The 18082-nt window shown below is 48.8% G+C and overlaps 6 protein-coding genes across 6 annotated transcripts; 1 reads left to right on the forward strand and 5 right to left on the reverse strand.

Annotated features, from left to right (window-relative positions):
- Positions 1–438: 438 nt before the first annotated feature.
- On the reverse strand, positions 439–1593 carry N7517_010586 (putative aryl-alcohol dehydrogenase Aad14; the record flags this gene model as incomplete). Its single annotated transcript, XM_056728309.1, has 1 exon — positions 439–1593. One exon carries the CDS (start codon positions 1591–1593, stop codon positions 439–441), a length of 1155 nt encoding a protein of 384 aa, XP_056574124.1.
- Positions 1594–5036: 3443 nt separating this feature from the next.
- On the forward strand, positions 5037–5534 carry N7517_010587 (GNAT family N-acetyltransferase; the record flags this gene model as incomplete). The annotated part of the gene is made up of 1 exon (XM_056728310.1): positions 5037–5534. One exon carries the CDS (start codon positions 5037–5039, stop codon positions 5532–5534), a length of 498 nt encoding a protein of 165 aa, XP_056574125.1.
- A 528-nt stretch (positions 5535–6062) lies between these two features.
- Positions 6063–7352, reverse strand: gprC (the record flags this gene model as incomplete). The annotated part of the gene is made up of 1 exon (XM_056728311.1): positions 6063–7352. The coding sequence occupies one exon, from the start codon at positions 7350–7352 to the stop codon at positions 6063–6065; it is 1290 nt and encodes a 429-aa protein (XP_056574126.1).
- Positions 7353–10859: 3507 nt separating this feature from the next.
- On the reverse strand, positions 10860–11557 carry N7517_010589 (Gfo/Idh/MocA family protein; the record flags this gene model as incomplete). Its single annotated transcript, XM_056728312.1, has 2 exons — positions 10860–10975; positions 11191–11557. 2 exons carry the CDS (start codon positions 11555–11557, stop codon positions 10860–10862), a joined length of 483 nt encoding a protein of 160 aa, XP_056574127.1.
- An 815-nt stretch (positions 11558–12372) lies between these two features.
- N7517_010590 (uncharacterized protein) lies at positions 12373–14814 on the reverse strand (the record flags this gene model as incomplete). Its single annotated transcript, XM_056728313.1, has 1 exon — positions 12373–14814. The coding sequence occupies one exon, from the start codon at positions 14812–14814 to the stop codon at positions 12373–12375; it is 2442 nt and encodes an 813-aa protein (XP_056574128.1).
- Positions 14815–15250: 436 nt separating this feature from the next.
- Positions 15251–17930, reverse strand: N7517_010591 (putative pre-mRNA splicing factor; the record flags this gene model as incomplete). Its single annotated transcript, XM_056728314.1, has 3 exons — positions 15251–16301; positions 16322–16427; positions 16496–17930. 3 exons carry the CDS (start codon positions 17928–17930, stop codon positions 15251–15253), a joined length of 2592 nt encoding a protein of 863 aa, XP_056574129.1.
- Positions 17931–18082: the final 152 nt, after the last annotated feature.

Raw genomic sequence — 18082 nt, forward strand, 5'->3', positions numbered from 1 at the left:
TATGGGCATAAATATGGGCATTATTATTTCAGAATTTATACAAGCATGGTGTGCATACATGTCGAATGAGACTAGACCTGTTCCAGCCGACCGGGCCTTCGAAACTCAAGCATGGGATGGGATATGGGCAATTAATACCTCGGGAAGTCCCACGGGTGCCTAATTTGTATATTCCTAGTTTCTCGGATGGATCCGTACATGTTAGTCAGCTAGGCCCTCACACCCTCACATGGGCCCCTTGCTACATGCATAAAATGATAAATCTCTCTCAGCCTCTGAAAATCTCTGCAGCATGAATCTTGGTACCTTTCCTTTCTAGGCTGCGGTTTAAATTACACTAAGAGGACAATCCACCAAGAACACTTCGTATGTTATTTTTCACGTGTTTCCTTTAATCCGTAATGTCAACCGACTGGTCTGCTGGCCACATTACAAATTCTATTCTGGGCTGGTAATAGACGTGGGTGCCCGCACAAACGAATATGGGGCATTGGCAGCCAAGAGGAAGGACGCTTTTCCAGTCACTTTGGGATCCGGGCCGATAAAGTTGCCTGGGAAGCCAACATCAAAGTCCTTTTGGCTCTCAAGGTATTCAATCTGCTTTGCTGTCAACCGTAGATTGAGAGCCTGGATGTTGTCCTTGAGATGTTCAACTTTGCGGCCGCCGACAAGAGGGAACACATTTGGTGCTTTCGCCATCACATATGCTAGGGCAACCGCAGTGAGCGATTTGATCCCATGTTCCTTGGCCACTTTTTCAAGTGCTGCACTCATTGCGGCTTCTTCTTCGCTTTGTTCCGCACTCAATATGCTACGGAGACCCTCGCCCTGAGCTTTGCGTTTTTCAATTTCCTCCTTCGTTTTGAATTTTCCGCCGCCCATCACATCCCAAGGGGCAAGTGCCATTCCAAAATGGCGGGCCATTGGGATGATCTCGCGTTCAAAATCACGGAGCATGACATTCCATCGACCCTGGTAGATACTGAAGGGTGTCTTTCCGTGGGCTCGAGCATACGAGTTTGCCGCTGCCACAACCCACGCCGGGGTATCTGAAATGCCCAGGTAGAGCACCTTGCCCTGTTCCACTAAGATATGAAGACTATCCATAATTTCTTCAATTGAAGTGGTGTGATCCCACCAGTGGAGGTACAGGATATCAATCCAGTCGGTTTGCAGCTTCTTCAATGAATCCCGAACACTCATGTGGAGGCATCGCTTGTGGTTACCGCAATGGTTGGGGGCTTTTCCCTTGCCCAGCTTATAGGACCGAAAGTCTGTGGTGAACTTGGTAGCAATCACCAATTGGTCACGGTTCTTGCGTTCGGCCATCCATTGCCCAATCCAGGTCTCGGATTGTTCGTCCTGGTAATTGTTTGCCGTATCAATGAAATTTCCGCCGGCTTCATGGAAGGCGTCGAGAAGTTTGAAAGACTCCTCCTTACTCATCGAACCCATTGACCCTGCCCATGCATTTCCAATGGACATGGCTCCGAGCTGAAGAGGCGAGACACGAATCCCAGCTGTAGAAGAGAGAACGCGGTACCGCCCCAACTCGGTGGTCGGTTCCGGAGCAGGAGTCCAAAGATCAGCCATGATGAGTGTAAGTAGTAGACAGAGGACAGAGAGAGATGAAATTTCTGGTTTGAAGTAGCTTAAAATTGTCCTTGAACTTGGAATATATATAATTTTCCGGACCACAAGGGATGGGACATTGGTGACGTCACTCTCAAGTTCGCATTGTTAATGTTACCTTCCAGTAGTCAAGCAGTCATTGAGAACCAATTCACAAAGCCAACATTTCAAGGCAATTCTCTTAGAAAATGTACCCCGTATAGTGGGGCTATTGTCATCAAGGTGCATTAGCGTCCCTGGGTCCACAGATTGATAACGCGCTAGAATTGGGCCATAACAACATGAGAACATTTGAATTCTACCAAGTACAATCGTCCGTGCATAGAAATTGAATCCCTATTAGTGACCCAGTCTGTTAATTGTCCTCAAGTAGTGTCCTATTCCAGACAGGACATCTAGGACTCACCAAGGCCTTCATTTTCTTAAAAGCTCCACTCATCCTGATTTTAATATTACTGTGAAGACGGCATGGACTCTACGCCATCTACCCCATCAGCCCGATCATATTGCGGCCAATAGGCGCAATTATGTCATCACCATGATATGAAGTTTGGATAACTATATCGCCGAATGATTACGACCGTGCGGGTATGATTTGCAACCACGGTCCAATCTGAGATATTGTCCACATTCCTGGAAGGTTGGCCAATCGGGTGACATTTGTCATCGAAGCGCAGTCCCAGACAGAGTAGTCCCAGACTGCCGCACTGTCGGGGAGACCTGGGTTCCGGTCCAATATTGCGTTAAGATAAAGCATGTATCGCCCCTTGGTTCGGCACACGGATCCGGATCGAGGACAGTGGTGGAACAGGAGGGAGACCGAGACAGGGCCGGTGGTTGGTTTCCCACTCATTACTCTCTGTGGACGAAGCTCTGTTCCACGTCTGGGCACTTTGCGAAGTCTTGCTTTATGAAGATCGATCTCCAAAGGCATTGGACGAACTTAGGTCCCTGTCATAGATGATTGCGCTTGGAAAGCCCTATTCCGCTATCCATCAAAACAATATCACCAATCTTGCTCAGTCCGTGCCTTGACATGTGGTCCTTCGTAGCACGAATCCAACTTGTTTGAAAAAACCGTCTGTGAGGGTCAGCACGGCTCTGTTCCCTTTTAATGTTATCGCAGGAGACATAAAAGTCCATTTTGATCGTGTTATATAGATTGCCGGGGATAGGTTTGTTGTAGAAAGACGGAGGGCCTGGGCTTTAGGACCCTATTCTCTTTCCAAGTTGGGCATTTCGGAGAAGTATTGATATTGTTCGACAAGCCTGTCCTTCCCCTTCACCCTATCATTAATGATATTGTGAGCTGTGTGTAGTTAAAGCATCATCCTCTCTTATGGCAGGAAGAAGGATATGTGGTAGGGAGGAGGGAAGACAGGCCTCAGGCAAGCACACATCAACATACAAAGGATTGTGAGTGACAAAAGGAGGGCTCCTTCCCGTCCTTTTCTTCTTTACGTACTTCCGTTCCTCTATAATTATCTCAGTATCAAAAAGTGCCCGTTTATATCTAAATATTGCCTCCCTATCAAAAATCAATATATATCAATTGATGTGACCATCTCAAATTATACAGTTACATACATTGCATTCCCAATGGCCACTTGAATTCACCTACCAGTTACCCATTTTTGCACAAGAGAGCACTATGCTACATAGTGACAGTTGGGGATTTCTCGCAGAAACGAGGAATTGGGAAAGGCGACCAAGAAGTGAGAAATAGGTGACCAAAACCAAAGATACGCGTGAACTTGAGCGGAACCTTCGGCAAGGAGTTGGAAATAACAATGAGATGATAGCAAAATCCTTCCAACACTACGGGGGCAAGCGATTTCCCATTTCGATGAGATGCACTATCGCTGAACCTGACATATCCAGCCTGGGAACTGCTTTGACTTCTTAGGCATTCATCACAACAAGTTAACCTCCAGGGCCGCTCACCTTCTTCCCTTCATACCAATGCCCTCCATGTCACATCATCTACCAAGGTAGTGCTTTATTCAGAACAAGGTTTGCTTCTATGCGGGTGCCTTTCGAGTATACCTACTGACGAGGCTCTCCACTAGTCACTATTCTCCCTCTCACATCAGTCCTTCGATCCACGACCATACAAGTCGCGTGACGCGTCATTGGGACCATGCCAACACTTCTAACCCCCCGTTAGAGATTCGCGAGAAAATCCTCGAAGAGGCTCTCCCGACTGAGCGGGACACGCCCAACCACCCGAGTGAAGAACACGGATTTCGTTGGTTGGATCCTCTGTGTTCTTCGCCGAACGGTGTTCTATTGGAGAAACCGGGACCAAATCCAATTACAACATTGCTTCCGTTGCTTCTGATATGCTGGCAAATACTTATTGAGACAGAAGGTGTCCTGAAGCCCATGGAGATATCCTACAAGCTGGATATTACGGTGGCCCCCAATGGTAGTTTCTACCCAACCTGGCTCTGTATTCCCCGCATCATTGCCCGTGTACCGATACTTCATGTCGATATTCGTATCTTTGGGTCTGGGCTCCATTTATCACGTCTCCGTTCACAGGATATTTTGGAATACAGAGAAGCAGCTAGTCGGATTATCAGCTGCACTCTCAAATTATTCTCTCGGTTCTCACTCCCGGCAGAAATTGCAGACAAGAAACGCGGCCCTCAAATAGCCGCTCCCCAATGCCGCACAAACAACTCTTGTAAAGAGTATGCCCGGGCGCACATTCTCCCAGCAAGCATTAACCCATGCTGATGCCCTTGGTCCGCAATACCACTTGGTGTCTCTGGTGCCTTCGCGTGGCCAAGCGTGATTGGGGTTCCCAGCCCAATGGACTTTGTGATCCCATCGAGATTTGATGTGTCTCCGATACTGCTACGTCAGAGAGTTGTGCCCACTATGCTCACAGCTATAAGGTGTGCGAGCAGGTATGTGATCTCTTCCGGTTCGAGGTGTTCTCGGGACCGAAATTTCCACGCGGATTGTATCCACGGAACGCAGATTGCATGTATTAGTTGGATAAGTGCCTCGTGCCCGGAGGTGATGCTGTATCTCCAGGCTGGTTATGAGATCTCTCCAATGACGGAGTATGTATGGACTCAGGGATGTTGGTCGTCTGGAAAGCTTGCGCTTCCTGCGTGATTGTCGATTGTGGCTTGGCATTTTGGTTCTTCGAAGTATACATGTTAAATCGAATGTTATCTGAGCTTCTCTCTGTCAAATTGGATTTAATTTGAAATTTATATTGTCTCGGCCGAAGAAAGGAATGTCTATATTGCTATCGCTTGGATGTGGGGTAGTTCTGACTCACAAGGCGAGCGACAATATTCTTCTTTAAAAACTCCCATACACATGTCATAATATCCAATTGCCCGCTTGCAAGTCTCTAATTACTTTCTCTCTATTCTCCTCTCATTATGGCAACACTTCCGAACCCAACGTCCCCATCGGACACTAAGCGCACACTTCAGAAAGCTACAGTCGAAGACATACCCACCCTTAAAGCCATGGTCGATGCCGCCTATTCAAAATATATCGAGCGCATTGGCAAACCACCAGCTCCTATGACACAAGACTGGGACGAGGTGATCCGCACGCGCGAAGTTCTCATCTTAAGAGACAATGAGCGGAACGTGGGCTCAATTACCTTCTGCGAGGACAAGCAGACAAATTCGCTGAAAATCAACAATGTGGTAGTCGATCCGAATGTGCAATCTCGGGGCTATGGATCGTATATGATCAAATATGCAGAAAGTGAAGGTCAAAAACTGGGCCTGCCCAGTGTAACATTATTCACCAATGTGAAGATGTTCGAGAATCTTGGGTACTATCCGAAATTGGGATTTACGGAGACGGAACGAAGAGTGGAGGATGGGTTTGAACGTGTATATTTCTATAAAAAGCTTGGTGAATGACGACATTCTTTCGCTGCTGAGGCTCATTAGCATCTTGACAGGGAGATCTTGGACTGGGTCCCCGGATCATGGGCCCCTCCGTTCGGATTGGGGGATGTCATCACCGCTAAAGTGATTGATCGTTCTCACTGGAGTTGCCCAAGATAGAAACGTTGAACACTCAAAGTGGCAAGTTACGAGGAAATTGTTTCAATCAAAACCAAGTCATGGGTCTTCACATTCGAGAACATTAAGTAGCATGTGCTAATCTACATGATTCATATGAGACGGGCCCGTTCGTTTTCAAAATATATACATAGAAGGTTCCGCCATAGAAGAAGATTAAGGGTGATAGTAGAGAGAGAAAAGAGGTCAAAGAAGGGGAGAAAGAGGAGACATGAAACAGTGACAAAATCGTGAGGGAAAGAACACATATTATAGCGACAGAAAATGTGTCTCGAGGGCATCATACCACGGGAAAATATAAATGGTAAACATTCAGATGACTCAGGAATAAAGAAGTAGAAGTGCAAAGATTCATGAGAAAATTCATCTCCGCCATCCTGTACGAGGCGGCCTGTTCGAGGAGAATTCCTCTTTGCTAGAATGCCCACTGGACACCTCGTCAGGATAAGCAGGCTCGTGGGTGATCTCGATGGTAGTTTCTTGATAGACCTTTCCGAGCGCTGCCATTTCATGATCATGCCCGTGGCCATGTGCGGTTGGCACAACGATATTATCCATTGATCCGTCGCGGTCGATATCATCAGTGAAAGTGCCACCGTGTTTGCGTGTGGGATCGGCGGTGATGGTCGTCAGATTGTTCTCGCCTCGCTTGCCCTTGCTACTATTGAATTTGTTGTAGGAGCGGTCTTGGCTGGGTTCTGAGTCGATGATGAGGTTGCGGCGGGTGAGTGTGTATAGAACGACATCGACCAGCCCGGAGCTGGTAATGAAGGCACCGGCACAGCAGAAGAAGATGATGCTGGGCTCAGTGCCGTGGGCTGTGGCCATACGGCCCGCAGCGAGGGGTAGCGATAGGACGATGTAGACGATTGGGTAGATGGTCATGTAGCCAACGACGCGGCGAAGGCGCTGGAGACTCGCCAGTTGGTTATTTCCGAGGATGGCAGAAGCGGCGATCTGTCGGCGAAGCTGGAAGTACATGATGGCGTAGAGAATGACTGTGCCGAACTCGGCGAGGAAAATCCAAATGTAGTGAGTCCATAGACGGGTGGTTTCGTATTCCTCGCTGATCCAGCACCAGGCTCCGGAAGGCACGAAGATGTCGGGACCGTGCATTCCTATTGGGATGACTACGATCAAGGCCACGAAGATCCAGACGCCGACGACGAAACAGACAAAGAACCTGTAGGACATTTTGCGTCCCCAGACGACTAAAAGGAATGTGTGAAAGGCGATTGCAAGCACGAAAAGACCACTGCCGGGGTCTCCAATTTGCAGCCACAACCCTTGTAGAAAGCATGAGGTGGTCCCGGACTCGATTTTGTCTGTCAAGATCCATCGCAGACAAAGAATGAATGCAAGTGACTGTTGGAAATCCGCCAGAACAAGGTTATAAATAAGAATAATGTACTGGTTGTAACCGATGTATCGTGTATAGCTGCCGCGCCAGAAAAAAAGGCGATATGTGATGAAACCGAGGAGTATTGATGTTGCAATGAGAGATAGGAGGGCCATAATCGAGATTGCTATTAGACCTCGTCGATGCGATTGTGGAAGGGGGTCAATATCAAGCTCCACGGAGCTGGTCAATCGAGCTGCTAATGAATGCTCGTTGTTTCTGGGCATCAAGCCCATGAGAATGAGTGAAGACATGGTGGAATCTCTTGTCAGTTGTTTTCACTGCGAGTTGCCTGCTATCATTGTCTGGTTGCAAGACGGGGGAATTGAAGGATGGAAGATGGCGTTATTTTGTCACTGTCCAGAATCCGATTGAGACTGCGCACTCAAAAGTGATATATAAGGCCAAGGCGAGTGCCAAAAAAATGAGAAGCCGAAGGTGGTAAACACTGAACCTATCCCATAAGCTGCCGGTAATGACAGACAAAGAACAGCTCGAGGTGAAGAAGCAATAGATAATTGAATGCAAGATGCAACGAGGGAGAAAGAAACAACAGCCACACTACTATGACTGATTGAACTTAAAATTGAATAGATCAGGACAGAAGAATGAGAATCAAACCCATTCAACCTTTTGGTGCATCAATAGCTAGGCTATCCAGGACAAGTTCGAGTGAAGAGTGGAATCATGGAAAATATGGACACCTGGGAGAGGGAGTGCGATCTCCATAATACCTCACGGTCCAGAGTCTTGAATCCCTGTATACAACGTATATTGTACTCCACATTAGCCTCTTTAGCCCACCTTTAGCCATATCCCCAAGTGGGTAAGGAGGCACAAGTTGCCTCGAGATGTCGAATGAAAATGCTCCAAATTTTAGCTTGGTTGGTTTACTCCGTACCAGCCCACTCGACGGGCAACCCGAACCATCTAGCCTACAAAAGTACATACTAAAGAAGGGTCTGTGCCGGTTGGAAACGGCGTTGCATAGAAAAAGGAAATTTCCCCAATTTTCAGAACCACTCAGAAGGTGCAAAATCCAGACACCACGGGCTCCGTGTTCTCCGTGTCAAGGCCAAAGCGCACATTGGCTCACTGGGCTCGGATCGCTAGTACCTTATGTTCGCTGCAGGGGCAAGGCTTCTGGAACACTAGCGGGGGGAGAAATTGGGACAAGTTTATGTTTTGTGTTAAAAAAAACGTGGCCAAACTTTCGTATCAAACTGATCAGACTCTTTCCTGAACCGACAAGAGGCATTTACAATATAACTTTGATCGGCGTTATATATTGTCAATATCAAGTTCAAAGAAAAATAACACACAGCATAACGTGGGCGACCGGGTGAATGGACCAGGGGACCCTAGCAGGGAACGTGTGAAATCCACCCCGCAGGTCTGGATCCGGATAGGAGAAAAATGAACGTCAAGATGTTAAACAAAAGGATTATTTAACAATAGTGGACATTTGTGGGAATTTGTGGACATCTGTGGGCATCTCACCTCTTGGCCATACGATTGGGCTAGGTTAAGCTTCGATCCTCCAATTAGTGAACCATCAGTTTTTAAATGGAGACGGGACAAGTTTTTCTCTTGGAAACTTACACTTCGATCGTCAGGCCACTAAACTTCATATATGATCAAGCCATCCGTAAAAAGGAAATATGGAGGTCACGCGGATAGGTCTTTGTTCAGCCCGTTATTAACGGTTCAAATTTACGAGGACCGAGGAAGGAGGCTTATCATTATACGAGATGATTCCTAGCGCAGACTAGAAGATTTGGCATAGTGGGTAGGAATCAACAATGTAAAATCGCTAAAAGGATGATTACGCATCTAGTTTCTGGAGAGCCGCAGCGATCGTCGAGTTGCCAGTAGCCCGCTAAGAAGGAATCTCCGTCCCGAGTTAGGGGATGTTCACAATCCACAACGTGCGGGAATTTTAAAGTGTCTCAGATGTGCGCCAGGGGGTAAATCGGGAACATCCGAGTTTATATTAGAAATTCTAGTTGACAGCTCAGCCTGTCAGTCAGGTACCCGAACGTTAAACAAGACATTGTGTTGGCAGCTATGCTGTACATATTTCCTCTAAATGATAGGTTACTCGGTGTTACGTACTTCAACGCCATGTCTCATTCCCTTTCGTTTCTCGCCCCGCTCCATGCCGATCTAAATTCCAGTCTCAGCACGTCCACCTTGTAAACCAAGTAAGTCAAGTAGGCCAAGTAGGCCAAGGTTTAGATTTGGAATGATTTGCACGTACTAGAATGAGGTGAAAGCTTATACTCCCAAAACCTTGTTCACGGGTTGTATTGTGTATATTTTCCCATTGGGGTAAACCGGATATCAAACGCCCTTCAAGCTCCTTTTTCCATTTAACCTTGTCCTAACATGATAACAGGGAATCCACCCTTCAATGCGTGCCCGGTTCCACGTTCCAATTGCCTAATGCGGGACAATCTCTTATTTGACGGGTACTTCGCAATATATGAGCTCTAAAACATAGATCTCGACTTGGAGATCCTTTTGAAGAAATTAATATCTGCATCAAACACAACCTCATGCAAGATATACTATGTCCCAACCTACACGTGCCCAAGACATCGCTTATAAAGATATCAGTGGTCCCACTCCACTATTGTTCAAAGTCTATACTCGCCCCTGGCGCTCGGTTCCGAGCCGTGTACACACATACACACAGATACACACACCAGCCGTCATATTCGAAGGTTCGACTGACGGGCCAAGTTTCCTATTTCCATGAAGATATCAACAAAAATAAAGTTATTATTCTAGCCTATCTATCGTTAGCGTGATTCCTTTTGCCTAAGATTACTCCGATCATACCCTGAGAGTTTAATAATCAATAGTGTATGATCATACCTGGGGATCTCCAGATTATGCAGCTGGCGAGGCTGTGGATCTACAGTAACGTGCTTCGTATGGAGTATCTACGGAGATTTGCCATCGTGGCGGTAGGCAAAGAATAGACTATTGGATAGAGCCCCTCTACTGATACGACTGTACTTTCTCTCCTGGCCCGTGTGCCATGTGATCTTCACCTAGTCATTCTTCCATGTCCTGCATATCACTATTGCTTCTGCTCTCCATAGCATATGCCCATTTGGTCGAAGTAACATCAACAGACCTACGGAGTTGCATAAAAGGTCAAAACTGCATGGAGATTCACGGAAAAGGAAAATCCCCTGGATACAACTGGAAGCACTGCAACCCAGCGTCTTTGACCTGATTCGTAGATCCTGGTCCTTAGTAGCAACGCATGGTCTCCACCAACCTAACGGGACACGTGAAGGTTCCGAAGCATGTTAATCCCGGCCGGTCACTTTCGTATGTGCCGGTGCAAAGTTTTGCTGGATGTCATGATCCGCAGTGGAACTCCTTATGCAAATTGCCCCGTTGACAGGGGATGGACCTGCAGGATATAAAAAAGATGCCGAGGTCCCCGAAGAATGATTTCCAATCCAGTCCAGAACGGGCGAAACCCACAAAGGACTAGCATTAAGATGTACATAGTACCTAAATAGGGTCTAGGAACTGCCTCTTGCGGCTAGTTTTACGGTTTCACGCTATAAAAGATCCGATCATCGTCGCTCATCTCTCTAGTACGTTTGGGTCGCAAACTACGGCTGATCACTTGTTATTACGTGTTTTTATCTCATGTCTGGGATTAAGTGCTATATCTACATACAGCATCTGGTCTGTTAATAATGTCGCTCAACCCATTTCGGGAATATGAGGCATCATCACAGGTCAATTGCACGATTCTCACGCATGGACCGATCCGCCGCAAGGACAATAGTAAGCGATCGAACAGCGTCTGTCATATTCTTCGTGAGGGCTCGATCCTGCCGGATAGCATCTAGTAAAAACTTCTGTTCACGAACACAAAGCTCATAGTGACTCGGCTCGTCCTCCAAGGCGATAATTACATCATGTGCACATCCATCAACCACAGTACTCACACGCAAGCTCGACATTTTCGTATAACCAGCAATATCAGATGAGTCACCGGTATTACCAGTAGTCTTCTCCTTGTGAGATTGAGTCCCATGCCGCGCACTTGCACAGGCTTACTATCGGGAATTTGCAACATGACATCGATGTAGTGCACGCCGCAGTCAATGACGGGATTCTTCACGTCCTGTAGTATACGCTTATGAATCTCCCAGGCCTTGCCGGTGGAGCGCTGGTTCTGGTTGATTCGCATTACGAAGGGTGGACCGAGTTCTCGAGCCTGGACAATGAAGTCCATCCAGTTGAGATGGTGTCGGAGGATGTAGCCGACAACGAGCTTGCGTTTTGTAAGTTGTGCTGTTTCCACGACGCGCTGTGCGTCTGTCACTGTTGCTGCTAGGGGCATTTCGACGAACACGTGTGCTCCGGCTTCCATTGCGGCTATGGCGTAGCTGGCGTGGGTGGCGGTGTGTGTGTTGATTGACATGATATTCGGTTTGAGCAGAAGGGCCTCCTCAAAGCTTGATAAAATGGGGTATTCGTTTAGTTCATCTGGAAGATTATTTGGCGGACTCTGGCTGACCAGGCCGATTATCTTAAAGCTCGGAATTTGGTGCTAGGCAAGTGCATGGTTGTGGCCCATCTGGCCAATCCCGACCACGACAACTGTCAAGCGCTGATACCGACCATTTCTCATGCTGAATATCCAGATGAGTAAAATGTCACAGCATGGCGAAGTTGTACAGAATATATATCGATTCGGTACATATATGTCGGTGCGTTCGCTATTAGGCTCGCCAGGCGGGAGCTTATGCGGGTCAAACTAGTCTTAACTAGTATGGATGTTTACATAAAGCGATATTCAGAGAACACCATAAGGCAGGGCAAGTTTTGTGAAAGTGAATAGGGATCATTGCAATACGTAGATCCAATTATCTGATATTGCACAATACTAACAATTCAACCGCTGAGTGATGCTAAATCAAACTTGTATCATAGCCCAAGCGCACGGCCGGCGTCGGGTTGGGGGAAAGCTCATAGCATTCATCAATCATGAAAAACAAAATGTAAAAAGGGTGGAGAGCCAGTAGGCGAAGCGCGGAAAAGCAAAAGCACAAACGAGAAATAACGAAAAATAAACCCCTGGACAAGAAAGTAGGGCGGGTATCATGAGTTCGTCAAGCCCATTGCAACAGCAACAGTTATATCCATATCCCATGCTATCCAGCAAACAGTCCTCGAAAGATTCCAACGCTGCACGTAGGTCGAAAAGAATTACCCCCGTTCCATCCCAGTAGCGATCTATCTGCGCCTCGAGCTTCGCGTATCCCGACGACCAAGATCGTCATCTTCCTCGTCCTCCTCCTCGACAGGCGCAGGCGTACGTCGCTCCGTGCGTCTCTTAGGTCGACGACGTCGGTTCGAGCTGATGTTACTCGCCGAGTCATCGGGTGCAAGAGAACGCTCGTCGTCGAGGAAGTCGTCTTCGCCGCCGCTTTCCCACGTGCCGACGCCTGAGAAGGGCGTCCCGAGACGCGCTTCGACGAATGAGCCCCGACGGCTTTGGTTTGCGACAGACAGGCCGGCGCCGCGTTCGCGCAGTGCACGTCGCACGACTTCGGCTTTGCAGTGGAGGGCTTCGAAGGCGTCTTCGAGTGCTTCCATTCCGAGGAAAATGTCGCGCTCGACTTCCGCTAACGCGGCGATTTCGGTTTCCTCGTCTAGAGCGATCGGCCCGCCGAATGTGGCGGGGGATGTGGGTCCATTCACTTGGCTGGAGGGTCGGAAGCTGCTGTCCATGTAGTTCGGTGTTGGTCCTCGGGAGATACCGCCGCCTAAGGGGGTGTTGGAGCGACTGGCGTAGCGAGACCCGGTGGCATTCGCGGCGGGGCCTGTGTCTTCTGCGCCGCTGCGGAGGAACCCGTCGAACCGACCGGAGATGAGGATCTCCCATTCGTCATCGCTGATGGCGGAAAGGGTGGCGAGGACATGGTGGAGAGTGGGGTTGTTCAACATGTACATAGCAGTTTCTGGGTCGCGGGGGAGGGAAGGTAGTCGGTAAAGGCGCTGGATGGCTGAGGCCGACGAGATAAGTGCCGAAGGTTTTGATCGGGGTTTTTCGTCGTCGGATCGCGGGACAGGAGTAGAAGAGTTGATGCCGAGCAAAGAGCAGAACAATGAACGCTGGTGGGGTTCGAGATGCGTGAGCATGGCGAAGGTCAAAGTCTCGTCGTCGACCTCATTAGGAGCGCTGGTGCCGGGATCATTCTGCTCGTAAAGCCATTTGTCGACAGCGACCTTCGTCTTTCGAGATTGCCGTATGAAGTGGTCGCGGTACTCTTCAGGAACGTCAACGTCAAGCTTCTGCATTGGAACGTGCTCATCGCCTGGCGCCCCAGTGTCCACGGCCGTTGGTGCCATCGTGAAGGGAGGCCACATGGGAAGTTCCCTGCGGCCAGACACAAGCTCCAACACCTCTCCCCAGCTCACTCCATCCGGTTGATCGTCTGACTCCGCTTGGTCGCATATCTGGCAGTTACATGGCTCGGACGAGATGTCGCGCGCGAACACGGCTTCGAGACGATCCAATAAACGACGGGCGACTGACCGGTAGCCCGTCGCGACGGCAAGAGATCCATTCTTACTCATGACCTTTTGATAGTCATCTAGTAAACGGTTATATGGATCGAAGATTTTGCCAGCGATAGCCCGGGACTGAGAATGTCCCTGCGAGAATGGATCCTTCTGCCCGAGGCTAGCCAGAAGTGCTCTCGAGACCTTTGTTTCCAGACCACCATTCTTCAGCAGGTAATCGACTCGAGGGATCGTAGCAGGCATTTCGGGCGGAGGTGGGGGCGGCGGAGGTGCACCAAACGAATGTGGATTCGCTGGTTTGATAAAATCGACCGATTCATCGCTCGTAGCGCGGTGATGAGACATGGCGGATCGGTTCTGGGTTCGGGAGGGAGGCTTTGTAGGCGGGGTCATGGGTTTTCGTGGCACTGAATGCTGCTGGTTGGGGGCAATAGACGTCGCATCGGATCCGTTGGCTGACTCTGCGCCGATATCACGAAGCGTGACGTTCGACTGTGAGGCAGACATCGTCGAGCGACTCGACCGTTTGGGCAGTTTCCTATCATCGGAAACCTTTGTCTTGGACTTGTGGCTCGAAGACCGAGGCGAAGCTTCACTTTCATCCTTTGGTATTCTCGATTTTGTAGGGGCCTCCGTCTCTGTTCGCGACGTCTTGCTGGACTTGGACTTGGTGCTATCATCCCGTTTCGATCGGAGGCTTGACGATGACCTGTTGACTTGGGCTCTGATTTTGATACTTGGTCTTTTTTGTTTCTCTGTCTCCTTGTCATCCTCGTTCACGATACTGCCCTTCCTGGACTCTTGGTCGAGACCGGTTAGGGGTGGGCTAGGAGGCGCATGGTGATTCTCGCGGTGACTCTTCCCGTCGTCATTTGTCAAATCGGTCGGGTCCGGTGTAGGGATATTCGGTTTTCGGACACCTTCCTTGCTGTGAGCTTTCGAGAAAGTAGGATACGGTAGGCTAGATCTCGACTCAAGGAACGAGGCCTCCGATCTATCAAGTCCAGGCATGGAGGACCTTCGGGAAGTTGATGAACGAGCCGTGGTAGAATCCTCTGGGTCCTTGGTTGAGATCTTTCTGTTTGTTTTGTTTGTTTTCGCCTTGGTGGACTTCTTCCTATCGTCGCGGTTTAGTCTAACAGGAAACATGACGAGTAGTTGTAGACCCGTGGGGTCAGTTCGTCGGTTACCTGGCTAGACTGAGGGGAATGTCCTATTTTTGTCTCCAATTATCCTGGCGCTTAATTCAGGTCGTGACTGGTCGGTTAAGGGGAACCAATCCGGCATTCCGCGTCTGGGGAAAAGGGATGAAAGTTAGAAAAAGAAAACCTCATTCAGGTACGACGCATGAGATGGAAGTGGAAAGAAATGTATGTGATTATGCGGTGAACGATCTCGGGCCCCGCTCTTCAACTGACGTTGCTGCATGGAAGCCTGAAATCAGATATATAAAGAGTCATTCTCACCTGACTTTTCTGGGGAACACAGCAACATTCTTCTGCCTGAGGCAATTACATATTTTATCATCTATACAGTAGGTAATTTGAAATTTTGGTATTCAGATCATGTGCATCAACACTTAGAATCAATCCGATCCATGCAATCCATTCACTGCCTTAACAGGGGATGTCTCTAGTACCCAACTCCCCTCTTCTTCACGGGCAACCCCTCCACTCTGCGCAGCTCTCATCGTCTTGTCACTCGCAAGTGTCAAATCACCCGTGTTGTAATCCCAAATCCATCCTTCCTTTAGCCACATCCATGTAAGATAGGCTCGTAGTTCCTTGTCATGTGGCAGAACGCACTTCCATTCAGGCACGAACCCGACCTCTGTCGCATCTGTCCCTTTCCAGTCAGAGGCTTTCCCCCGCAATTCATCGCAACAAAAGATCCTCCAGCTATCAAGGGAATATGCTCCAACTCCGGGCAGATGCGCAATCTCCCATGCGACTCGCAAATCTTCTTCATCAATGCATTCTTCACGGCCGACATTTCGACCGTCCAGGTTTCGTGGGTAGTGGAGCTTGCGATATCTTTTACTTTTGTTCGGTGGATCTGATAGCCATGTTTGTGCTAATGTTGTGCATTTCCTGGCGCGTTGGTTTTGAAAGCCCAAGCAGTTGATCATCGATACGAGTTCCGATAGATCTGCTTCTGCCATCCCCTCAATTGTAGGATATCGTTCGAAAACCTTGAACAAGACCGGCAGAGCAACGCCACCGCGGGTTCGATTGAGAAAAATAGTTGCAATGAGTAAACGAAAGGGATCGTGTGCAAGTTGTTCCTGGATGAGTCCGAAAGAAGGGGCATCGATAGGGGGAAACGGGAGGCAAGACTCAGGATCAACTAGCACACGTGGGAAATAAGGAGAATGCTTCGGGGCTTTGGCTTGAGGGGTTTTAATGTGTTCTGGGTTAACGAAAGAGGTGCCTTTCACAGGAGTTTCAGGTTCGGGGTTTATGGATTGGGACACAAGACAGGGGCTTCTCGGAGGTGAAATCGTGATATGAATATTCGACGGGGGATCACCCAGATCATTCCAAAGGGAATCGGAAGCAAAATCACTGGGCACATCACTCAAGGAAGAATCTGATGACAAGAAGTCCGGTGGCAGATTAAAATCTTTCAACAGCTGTCTTGTTTCGGGGGGAAGGACAACTCAATCAGCGAGGAAGGTGTTTCCCGCTTGCTTTTCCAGCTAACTTTAGGTTTGCCGGCCCCTAAGAAATACTTGGACTGAACCTCATCACTTGGAGTCACACCTGGCAAATCACTGGTATTCAAAAATCCATGTTCCATAGAGATGGATCGGCGGGTAGCGGGAGCTGACCAGAACTTCGTCTGCTTCCACTGGAGCCCTCGAAAGAGGTTTTCCGGGGAATGGAAGGCGGAATTCGGTCTTTTCCATCAATAGAGTCGCCGTGAGCTTGTTTCTCTGCACTATGAACGGCATCGTCTTGACGCTGCTGCTGCTCAACCGAGCTCGTTCGATGTTTGCTCCGCACTCTTTTCCGTTCGCGCTTGCGCCTGTTTCTTTCTGTTTTTGACTTTTTGCCTGACTCACGACGTTTAAATGGCTTAGTATCGACCACCTTTTCAGGCTCTGGGCTCTCAGGAATGACCTCATCATGGGGCGGGGAGTCGGTCAGATCGATGAATGTACTGGGGCTACCTTGAATGATGTTCGTGGACAGTTGAGGTAGATCTGGCGTGTTGTCCTTATGTTTGTGTTCATCCAGCTGAGCATAGTGATTATCCTGGCCTTCAGTAGAAACATCTGCTGGAACATGCGCTTCCAGTACTTCCATCACCTCGGCTAGCTCATCATGCTGCAGAGTATCGTGGCTGTGCCGTCTTAGCTTGTCTGAGTGACGCCTCTTGCTCTTCTTGTGCTGTTTGTCTTCGCTGTGATCCGTGCTGCTCTTACGCCGTTTTCGGTACGTTTCTTCCTCGCCGTCCACTTCATTTCCGAATTCAGAGCCGGCATAGTTGGCTACCGCAATCTCGCGGTCCTCAAGGAATGTATTTCGAACGTGATCAATCAAAGCATTGATAGCTGGGTCGTTCATCCCAGCCTGCATAGCAACCTCGCGCACCTGGCCAGTGAATGTGCGCCTAGCGGAACGTCGAACAGGTTGAACCTGCTCAGTCATGAAAGAGTGTGAGACAATGAACTTCATCACCTCCATCTGCTTTTCTGGGTCCACCGAAGCAAAGATCTTCTCTTCCGCTGTTATTTCATTGTCATGAGTTGGAATTTCAGGAGCTCCCGTCATTTCAGGTAGTGCAGAAGGGGGATCACCCGCATCGTGAATGGGGTAATGTCCAACTTCCACGACTTCCTTCTTGTGTTGAGGTTGTGTGATGTTTTCGAGGCTCATAGGCGGTTCATCATCACCGGTGAGATCATCCATTGTCACGCTCTTCCTTATTCTAGAAGATCTTCTTGACTTCAGGCTCTTTGCCGTGCTGGTTGTAGGTGAGGCGGAGGTCGAGGGAGTAGAAAAGTGCGGCGACTTGGCTTCGGTCCGTTGGCTACGACGAACGCTGAGCCTCGAGGAGTCGGACGTACCGTCGTACCCAAATGGACTCGAGATGCCAATATCGACGTCCATCATCTCGTCCCGGGATTCTTCAATGCTAGCTTCCTCAGACAAGATGTTGTCAACAGCACGGTCAAAGAAGTCTTCGTCGAAGGTCTTGAGGGGGTCGATGTCGAAGGAGGGAAGGGGGACAACAACGGAGATTTTGCTGAGTCGAGCCATTGTATTGCCGATGTCACAGTAGATGGAGGTTGTCTAGGGTAGAAAGTTGGGGAAGTTCGAAGGGTTCGTAGGCATATTGCGGTAGTTGTTTGTTGGATGTGAACTGTTCGGACCGAAAATTATTTGGTTAATGCAAGCTTAAAGACAAACAA

This window comes from Penicillium concentricum (genome assembly GCF_028827145.1).
Source record: "Penicillium concentricum strain IBT 3081 chromosome Unknown utg000006l_segment0_segment0, whole genome shotgun sequence".
Taxonomy (NCBI): Eukaryota; Fungi; Ascomycota; class Eurotiomycetes; order Eurotiales; family Aspergillaceae; genus Penicillium; species Penicillium concentricum.